The sequence below is a fragment of the Galeopterus variegatus genome, unplaced genomic scaffold (genome assembly GCF_000696425.1).
Source record: "Galeopterus variegatus unplaced genomic scaffold, G_variegatus-3.0.2 Scaffold1899, whole genome shotgun sequence".
Lineage (NCBI taxonomy): Eukaryota > Metazoa > Chordata > Mammalia > Dermoptera > Cynocephalidae > Galeopterus > Galeopterus variegatus.
The window spans coordinates 291450-302409 of NW_007728010.1; the positions used below are offsets into that span (position 1 = coordinate 291450).

The 10960-nt window shown below is 37.4% G+C and overlaps 1 protein-coding gene across 1 annotated transcript in view; it reads right to left on the bottom strand.

The window, feature by feature from the left end:
• Positions 1-10960, bottom strand: part of RNF144B (ring finger protein 144B) — a 43223-nt gene that overhangs the window by 6029 nt on the left and 26234 nt on the right. The window contains exons 3-4 of the mRNA XM_008579491.1: positions 2712-2916; positions 660-804 (exon numbers count right to left, since the gene is read on the bottom strand). Of these exons, the coding sequence (XP_008577713.1) occupies positions 660-804; positions 2712-2916 (350 nt within the window). The remainder of the gene's footprint in view (positions 1-659; positions 805-2711; positions 2917-10960) is intronic.

Below are 10960 nucleotides of genomic sequence, written 5' to 3' on the forward strand. Positions count from 1 at the left end.
AAGGATCTTGAGATGCAGGAGATTATTCTGGATTATACAGGTGGGGCCAGTGTAATCACCTACGGCGTTAAAGGCAGAGAACCTTTCCCAGCTGTGGTCAGAGGGAGTGATGACTATAGGTGTGATGTTGCTGGCTTTGAAGACGAACAAAGAGCTACAAACCAAGGAACACAGGGAGCCTCCAGCATGTAGAAAAGGCAAGAAAACAGATTCTCCCCTAGAGCCTTCAGGAAAGCAGGCAGCCCCTGCCAACACCTTGATTTTTACCCAGTGTAACCTATGTCAGACTTCTAATGCACAGAACTATAATAAATTTGTGTTGTTTTAAGCCACTAAGTTTGTGTTAATTTGTTACAACAGCACTATAGAAGTAAGACACTAATATTCCTTTACATAACAGAGACCATGCCCAAAAAGCAGGAAGTGCCCCTAAAACAAAAGCTTGCCTTTAAAACTAAGGTGACACACCTAAGATAATCAAAAAGAGGTTTTAGAGATATCTAAAGTAGCAGGTTCAGGAAATCTCCTTAAAAAAAATAAATTCCGTTTGGTCAAAAATAGACTCAATATTTTTAAAGGAAAACCAGTAGGGTACTGGCTGTGGTACAGTTACAGCATAGGAAAGACCTTACGATAAACCTCTTCCAGGTGGAACTTACATCCAGGTTCTGGAGACAGTACCAGCAGAATGTGTGTTTGCAGTTCTTACACATCATCTGAGCACAGCCTTCATTGCGTTCGATATACACCCGGCAAACTGGGCATTGCTTAATAGGGGCTTCTGTGTCTGTCCCAAAGAGGGCCCTAGAAACAAAATGGGTGAGAAAGTGAATTCAATTTATGGTCATCAACTGAATTCCCAGGACTCCTGATGGCAGGTAATGAACTCTTAGTTATCCACGCTTATTTCACTTTCAAAGAAAAGGGTTAGGGTAAAAATAGGAGAGACACAGATGATTAGTTGTTCAGATAACTCAAAACAAGAAAGAATCTTAATGTATTTATTTTGGCTTTGAATGAATTATAACATTACACTCTCCACAGCTGATTTAACTAATTGTTTTGTCAAAATAATATTTCATTCCTTGAGTACACATTGTCTGAATAAGAAGTTTAAGAAGTTGGCTACACAGCACAGGAACTAGCTCAGGATCCAAACTGGGCATAGATAATCTATCTAATGGTCTGTACATTAATGAAATGAAGAAGGGGGTCTCAATAATCACTAACTTAATTTCAATGTTCAATATTACTGAAAAGTTCTTCTCCAAACAGATGAATAGACTGTACAGGCTCACAGCCCAAAGGGGCAGAATAGATAAGCAAGCAGCACAAATTGGGGTGGGAGGGAGGGAGAGGTGAGCCATAGCACTGGGTTACACTTCAGCTGCTGTTCATCGTCACCACCACCCAGCACACAGAGACATCCAATTCACAAAGTGTCCTGAAGTCTAGGATCAGATTTGGTACAGACAATAACCTTATACAGTTCTGGGACAGTTACTGTTTTAATCCCCTTTTTTTCAGCGGTTGAAATATACTCATAGAGGCTGAGTGACTTGGATGAGGACACACAGATACCAAGTGACAATGTCAGAACTCAAATCCTACCCTACAGGTTTTTTATATTGCCCTGTGACACCCAGGGAGCTTACTACTGAGGCAATGAAAATGTAGGAGGCATTGGTTTAAATCTGGCTAAGAGGACACATGCCTGCCATGTCTATTAGATCTTTTTTCCTCTCTCAATTTGTTTGGTCTGAGAGTCAAACACAGCATACCAGCCAGGCAGGATTACTATTCCTGAAGAGTGGTTCAACACATTCTGAGGGTGCTGGGTGATTAAGCCAACTGGACTCTAACACTGGTCATTTTGTTCTTGCTGATGCAGGACAGCCATAGCCTCAAGCAAAGCAAGGGATCAGACACAAAGGTCTCTACTCTGGGTGCTGCTGATGCCATAAAAACCTTCTGTCCTAAAAGGTACAGATTTAAATGCTTCTCATTATAACAAAATTTTAACCGAGCAAAGCAAGGGATCAGACACAAAGGTCTCTACTCTGGGTGCTGCTGATGCCATAAAAACCCTCTGTCCTAAAAGGTACAGATTTAAATGCTTCTCATTATAACAAAATTTTAACCGTGGCACCATCTTTTCAGAGCACAAAGTATCAGGAGGGAAGCTCTCTCTTCCTATATTCCCTAAGAATTTAGAACTATATCTCCACTGTAGGGCTGTTTCTATTGCTCTGTGCCCTCTCACGTGATTGGCATACATCGCGAGCTGACAATTTAGTCAGGTAAGAATTATTTAATTCTGTCTCATTTTGCAAACCAGAAGAATGAGAGATACCGATAGTAGGCAGACATGGTATCTAAGCAAATAGCTGTGGACAAGCCATGACTTTCTACTGAGAACCAGTGAAGCATGGTGCCTCTCTACCTAAAGAGAAAGCAAAACTCATATGAATTCTAATTTCAGCAATATCTGAAGATGCTCCTGGGATAAACAACTAAATCCATTTTAGAAATGCTTTTTTTGGTTATTTTTTGTTAGCAACTTACCAATTCTGAGCTACTTCTCAGGGAAGTTCTTAGAAAAATAAGCAATCTCAAAACACCATCACAAAATAACTTTTTCTCCAGGCAACATACGCTGCGTTTCTAAGAAAACTAGTGAATAATCCCAAAGACAAAGTTTCCTTTCTTACCCATGCTCTGTTGGCAGGACAATAGGCTGACTGTCTCTACAGGAGACTTCTGCGTGCCAAGCATCTTTGCAACAAGAGCAGAATTTCAGGTGGCAAGACGGACATTCCACCGGCACAGGCTGTCCTGGGTCACTTGAAGCGATGGGGCATACTGTCTGACAGTCTGCAACAGGACACCATGTTCGGTAGGGATCCAGGTGAACTTCTAAAGCATAAAGAAAGAAAACGTGATGGTCTATCTGTCTTTGATTCAAGCTTCAGGCTTTGAACCCCTTTCCCCCCCTCTTCTATAGACTTATATTTATGGAAGTATAATACTGTACAACCAAGGGGGATGATTTCTACTACTCAACTTCATAATGGATCAAACCTAGTGTCCACAAAGTCACTCAGCCCTGCCACATTTCTCCAAGTAGATACTCATGGAAGTGCCACCACTGCTTTATGAATAAATAAGGAGTATTCTCACCAAAATTTGTAACTCTTTTAGACTATTTCTTGCCATTGAGCACCCAAAGTAGGCAAAAAGTCCCTTCTACAATTATTTGTGTACTATCTTGGAAGAAAATTGGACCTAAAGAACCTGTCAAAGCAAAAAAAGAAAAAGCATTTTTCACAAAAGATTTTGTCCTTTCAGGCACTAAGAAACAGGTTGCAGGATTTCTTCTGATGTATAGCAGGAAATTAAAGAATAAGAGTCAAATAGGTTAGGAACCAAATAGTATCTTGTGTGGCTTAGCCAAGAAGTCAGATTACCCATCAGTTTGGGTATTCTGCTGCACTACCAATGTGCTAGTTAGAGACAATTTGTAAAAGACACACATGCTCTAAAAGCAAAAGGTAGGGACTTTCACAGACCATAAAACAACAGCCAATCATACCACATTGGCTAGATCTAAATGGCATACAGGAAGGAAGATAGGGTTGGAAGGTCGACAACTATCTATTCAAGTGTTTACAAATCTTGCTTAGTTTTCCCTTTTCTATTCAGTAACAGACCCCATGTTCTCTCCACATAATATGACCTTTAAGAAACACGCCATGTGAAAAATGATATTATTTGAAGGGTACAGTAGCCCTTTCTTCTCTGAACCAACGTACATCCATGGATTGGTCCCACATCCACGGAGTCAACCAATCATGGATCGAAAATATTCAAAAACAAATTGCCTCTGTACTAAACATGCACAGACTTTTTTCTTGTCCTTATTCCCTAGATAATACAGTATAACAACTGTTGACACAGCATTTATATTGTATTCGGTATTATAAGTAATCTAGAGATGATTTAAAGTATAGTACACAGGAGGATATGCAGAGATTGTATGCAAGTACTAAGCCATTTCACATCAGGAACCAGAAATTTTGGTATCTGCAGGAGGTCCTAGAACCAATTCTCCATGGATACTGAGAAACGGGTGTATTTTACAAATTTTGAACTGACATGATTCTAGTTTTAAATCTCCTAGGGCTTGTGTTGCCTACAAATTTATACACAGGAGGCAAACAAATCCCCAAAAGGTGGTACAAAAAGGAAATAAAGGTATTAAGTAGAGGTGTAATTTTTAAAGTTAATAATTTTGCAAATTAAATGTTGGGGAAAAAAATCGGAAATGTTCCAACAAACACTGTCTCCATTGATGTTCACCTAGAAAACAAAATCATTGGATCTAATTCTTACAAGTTTTCAATCAAAAGTAGCATCTTTAAATATATTTTCATATCTAAGAATTCTAGGGAGTAGGGTTGACAAATGATGGGCCCTTGACACAAATATAATCAGAAGGGGAATCCCATGATTCACAGATAAACTCCAAGGGAGATGGATGCTCTAAGATCCCCAAAACTACGAAATCAAGGGGACAGTGACACATACAGGATCCAAGGTCTTGCCCCTTTATTTCCACACCATTTAATATTTTCTTCCAAACTGTTATAACTGCTTCACAAATACTAAGCCAAAGAAGTAAGGACTCCCACATCAAATATCTACTTACCATCCATTCTAAATCAGAGGTTTTAAAAGTTTGATGAAAAAGAAAGAGAAGAGAAAGAAAAGTTATGACACATATTACTATTAAAATATATAGCATTCCTAGTGATCCCCTTAAAAAGATACAAAGATGCAACTTGTTCTCATAACTAATCAATTCAAATAACTTAGATGAAGTTCTGACTGGTTTCTATCAGCTTATTAGGTCAGGTATCTTGGGTGGCACAATGGAAGCAGAAATAACAAAGGAGCAATTACAGATTTTGGTGAATTGCTATAAAGAAAGGACCTTAATACACAGTGCAGCTATGGTACACAATAGAGCACACATGCAGGTAAGAGTCTGAGCCACGGAAAAGAGTGATCTGTTGTTTTTTTCACCATTAATACAGTATATAAAGGACCGTGCAAAGGAGTGTAGATGAAGGGAGACCTTATTTCTTGCATTAGAAGTCTTGTTCTTTAAGAATGACTTATACAGCATAAACATGACCAAGAGTGAAGTTCCTAAGACATAGACATTGACTCTCTATCCAAAAACAGAACTGGCTACTCTAACTAGCTCTGAAGAGTGTCTACTTAACATCTCTCCCAACCCCTTTCAACCTTCCTTGCTGAGAACACCCATCACTAAAGAGTCTGAATATTCCAGAGATGTGCTTTCCCAGAATTCCATGCAGCTACGGCTGGGGCATGTGGCACAATACTGGCCAATGGGAGATAAGGGGAGGTCCATTAAGGTCCTGGGCAGGATCTCCTCCCTGATATGCAAGGAAGAATCATATTCTGACACTCTGCCTTTGAACACAACTGTGTGGAGTTGTGATGCTTGGGCTGTTGCAACAATCTCAGAATTTCCTGTGTGTGAGGTAATTAAATGTCCTTGCTATTTAAGCCATCTTTAGTCAGGAATTCTGTTCCTTGCAGCTGAAAGCATCTTAACTGATAGTGCTATCTCTAGTAATAGTAATATCTCTAGTAATAGTACCCAGTTCAAATAAGGACTGTTCCTCTCATGTGGCAGGTGTTTTATCAAGGGGATTAAAGCGTCATGTCCAAGATGACCTGTAAAGTCTTTTCCAAACCAATGATTGTATTATTCTATATGTGAGGCACATGAAAATGTGCATATATAAACAGAAATAAAATACACATCCACATACATTATCCTGTAGAAAACCTTGTGCACCATAATAAAAATATATACACTTTTGAAAAATTAGCACACTATGCCAGATCCATAAAAATTAACACACTATGACAAATTTGTTTTGTGTTTTGTTTTGTTTTGTTTTGTTTTGGGTGGCTGGCTGGTATGGAGATCCAAATCCTTGACCTGTAAGGTTTTTATATAGGTAAGCAGACAAATAATGTACATCCATATGATTGTACACTATGAGATCCATAAAAATTAACACACTATGACAAATTTGTTTTGTGTTTTGTTTTGTTTTGTTTTGGGTGGCTGGCTGGTATGGAGATCCAAACCCTTGACCTGTAAGGTTTTTATATAGGTAAGCAGACAAATAATGTACATCCATATGATTGTACACTATTCTGGAGAGGTTTTGGAGCAAAAGGAACTCTTATCCACTGTTGGTGGGGCTGCAAAATGGTGCAGCCTTTATGGAAAATGATATGGAGGTCTCTCAAATAATTACAGATAGATCTACCATATGACCCAGCGATCCCACTGCTGCATATATACCCAGAAGAATGGAAATCATCATGCTGAAGGGATACCTGTACTCCAATGTTTATTGCAGCTCTGTATACAATAGCCAAGAACTGGAACCAGCACAAATGTCCATCACCTGATGAGTGGATAAGGAAACTGTGGTATATCTACACAATGGAATACTACTCTGCTATAAAGAAGAACAAAATACTACCATTTGCAACAACATGGATGGACTTAGAGAAAATTATATTAAGTGAAACAAGTCAGGCACAGAAAGAGAAATACCACATGTTCTCACTTATTTGTAGGAGCTAAAAATTAATAAATAAATAAACACACAAACAAATAAAGGGTAGAGGGAAGAAGACAGAATAACCACAAAAATTCCTTGAACTATTTAAGCCAAGTGTACAGATGCGATGGTGGGGGGGGGAAGGATGGGTAAACCATGTTTATAAAAATGTGTATATATAGAAATATGGTTTAACATTTCCAGAAGAATACTGAAGAAACATAACAGTTACCCTTGTGAAAAGGGCAGGGGTTGAGGGAGAAGGCAAAAATTTACTTTATTACTAAACTTGAATTTTTTTAAAGGTGCAAATATACTACTTTTATAATTGTAAAAAACTGGTTTTAAAAAGCTACTTTGAATCTGGCATATGAACAACACACTTATAAAATAATTCTAGAACTAAGCTGTTACCTGGAAAACGATTTACTTTTTAGAACATTGAAACATATTCAGGTTCCCTCTTTGTTTCACATTCTTCTCCATATATACAATCCTACAATTCTCATTCTATGCTTTTTCTTTCCCCTAAAAATCCCCTCTCTTCTTTACCACATTGTAGTCTATCTATTCTTAAAGGACCCTTCTATTATGTACTTGCCCTAATTTGGGGGTCACGTAATGAACATTTTGTTAATTGCTGTTCTCTATTCATTTCATGGTGATGCTCTTACTCTCTTTAGATTGTAGGCATGGCCGTTTCTTACTCTCTTTGTGTGCTCCAATTTACCTGACACAATAATGGGGTGCTACCTATTGATTTAAAGCAGCAATTCCTGGATTTTTCAAACCTGTGCAAACAATTGACTTGTAATACATACACTGATAATACCATCTTGAATTGCCTTGCATTGGAATTTATTTTCCATTCTCTTCTAGCACTCTCATCAACAGATGTGCATAGCACATTAACTCTTCCAATATCAGTCCTGGTGTTGAAAGCATGTTATGATCTGTATTAGACCATAAATCTCCACCCACCTCACTTAGGGCTCTCAAATTTGGAAAGATGTTGACTTGGCAAAACATGGAATTTACACATAGCACATTTCAACATTAAACCTCCTTTATGAAGTGTCACTTACAAGGATAACAACAAAAAATATTTCTGACACTAAAAGGGATAATAATTACCCATTCTATAACCCTACTGTCTCTCTATAACCAACACGTATTCTACTTCCTATCTACCTCAGTCCTTGGATGAGAAATCCACATTCACTGTCATTGCTATCCACTTATATCCTCAAGTCTCTGAAATAAAGCTTTTACTTCAAACACATTAATAAACTGTTCTCTAAAAGTTACAAGTCACATCCCTCTAGTCACACCCAGCAAATATTTCTCAATCCATCTTATATCTGATAGTCTTTTTGTAACTCTTGTCTTCTATATGTGAAGTCCTGCCCTCTCTTCTCTTTTTCCTCATACCATTCTCTTTTCTCACCAACACAGCTTCCTTTGCTCCTATCCATGGATGGTATCCAAGAATTAGTCCTAGATTTCTTCCAGAAGGTATTTTACTTCTATAAGAATCATGCCATAACTAAGTTTCACCACCCACTTTAATTTGGGTTATTCCAAATGTCTCCTTCAGGCATGACCTCTTGTAATTATAAGACTGAAAATAAGGCAAATGTCTATTATTCATTGTTCATTCTACAAATGACTGATTTTAGGTACTAGTAAGAAACCCTGGACATACGAAGATGAAAAATAGAGGCTTTCTTCCTCAGAAATCTCACAGTATGAAAAGGGAAAGAGATGTTTAAAACAAACACAATGTCAAAATAAAAAAAAAAGAAACCAACCAATGCAAATACGACAGTGCATCCCACAAGATAACAACAATGAAATTATTAACAAATATCTGTGAGCAGCTCTTACAGCTGGAGGTAAGGAATATTTAATAATACATACAGAAAGGTTTTCTGCTTTTTGTCCAAGTATCCACAATGAAGTTTCCCCTTTTAATCAACTCTAAGATTAGGAAGTAAAATTAATCTCTCCTAATCACAGAACAAAGCAGATCACACATGTTGAGATGAAATACTCAGATTAGAAAGAGCTAAAGCACCACGTAAACAGAGATTTAAAAAATAAATCCCTGAGGTAGCAACTCTGCAGGTGGCCAGAATTTGGGAGACAATAGTCTCTTTCCAGATATTAGAATCAGTTCTGTACTTAAAGGAAACATTGAGCAAGGACACAGGCAGTCATGTCCTAAAGTGGGCTCTTGTGGGCTTACAAGAACCAACTGCATCTCCTCCCAACTGAGTTCAGTGACATCACATTGACAACTTGAAACCAACCATGGTGAAATGTTTACACCTAGGAAAATGGCAAACACTACAAGTCAGAATTGCTTTTCCCAACTACGAGACTTTACAAACACATCACTGAACATAGGCCAAATTGAGAGTAAACATATCAATAATGAAACCAACACCCAGCACAGACAATTGTAGAGCACGGAGTGGGAAAGTGAGGAGCAGAGTTTACACAGCACAAAAGAAAGAAAAACCAGAACTGGAACAATGGCAGTTCTTTTAGCCATATTTTGCTGACCAACTTTACCTGCTCCCTGAATGTTCTGTTCACAAACAAGCATACACACCTGAAATAAAACTCACATATGTATATATCTTCTTCTTCTAAATAGTATATGGTATCTGATTATATATTCTAATTTACTATTCATTAATTGCTTCTTGTACAACCGTCTGGGTTCTTCACCTGCCATGATGTACAGGAGTACCCTACCCTAGAGTACAGGCTGTTTCTTCCACTTGGAATCACAGTACATCAAAAGGAGATGTTTCAGATCCCCCTGCCAGGCTCTCGAGAACCCCTCACACCACCAAGCAGATGGGACATGCTCAGTACGCTTCTGTTGACCCCAGCAGACCAAAGTTTTTCCTATTATACACGCAGAGAGTGGGGGGAGAAAACAGAGACCAGATATCTACGAATTCAAATTACTACTACTTGCAGAGGCCCCACCACCACCACCAAGTCCCCTTTTGAAAAACCTTGAATAAAAAGAAAGCACTGCTAGCTAGAAGCTGACATGATTAAAGCCTGCAGAAATGTTCATCAATTCAGGAGAACACCCACAATAGCAATGCAGTTACCACTTGTTTAGGTAAGGTTTGCTTTCAGGCACAGATTTTTTTTCACGTGCATACTTCAGCTTGTCCTAAAGCTTTTAAATACTACTTTGGTTATGTAAAGTATACTTGCCAAAAGAGTCATGGCATTATTTTTTTGATAAACCATTATAAGCAGAGTAAATAACTATTCTGGTGGAAAGAGACAAATCTAGCTAAATTCCTGAAAGTCCTGTCAGCTTTATATTTCTTTCTTTCTTTCTTTTTCTTTTTTTTTTAAGCTTTATATTTCTGTGTTAAAGCATGGAACCAAGTAAGTTAGCAAGAAGTAAAAGGAATTCAAAGGAATAATGACTCAATTTCTCTTACTGGAAGATAGAAACAGAACTAACGAGATTCATCCCTTGCAGTCAGCCATACACAAGTCTTTTATAGAAATTCATGAAGGGCATTTCTGAATGAGAAGAAAAGGTATATTGGTGCCTCTGGGCCTGAAGGCATAAAGAATACTTAACACAATTTGTTTTTCTCTCTACCTTCTCTATTTTGCTTCTTGGCAGAAACCCCTTAGCTCGAATGCACACTCTGCTCTTTCAACTGGGTAAATGTAATTTGCTTAGAATTGCTAGAGATTTTTGTACAACATGGTAACTACATAGCTAATAACATTTAATACATTGTTTTCTAGAAAAATGCTAAGAGTGGGTGTAAAGTGTTCTCACCACCAAAATGGTAACTATGCCAGGTAATACATATGATAATTAGCTAGATTTAGTTATTCTACAATGTATAAATACTTCAAAACATCATGTTGTACATGGTAAGTAAAAACAATGTTATCTATCCACTTAAATAAATAAAAGGACAAATAAAACAAGGTCTTTGCTTTTTGTAAATATATATGTAATAAAAATGAATAGAGTTAAATACATTAAGAGTAAAACAAAAGTTAACTAATCTTTGGATAAAGGAATATTTACTTCTTTCTTTATGTATATTTACTTTCTCTTACTTTTGTATATTTCCTAAATTTATCTCTTGAAAATGTATTTCTGATTTTGAGAAATAAAAATTTAAAAACCATTATGATAATTTTTTTAAATTTTTTTTTAATATTTTTATTTTGTCAATATACAATGTAGTTAGTTATTGTGTCCCATCACCGAAACCTCC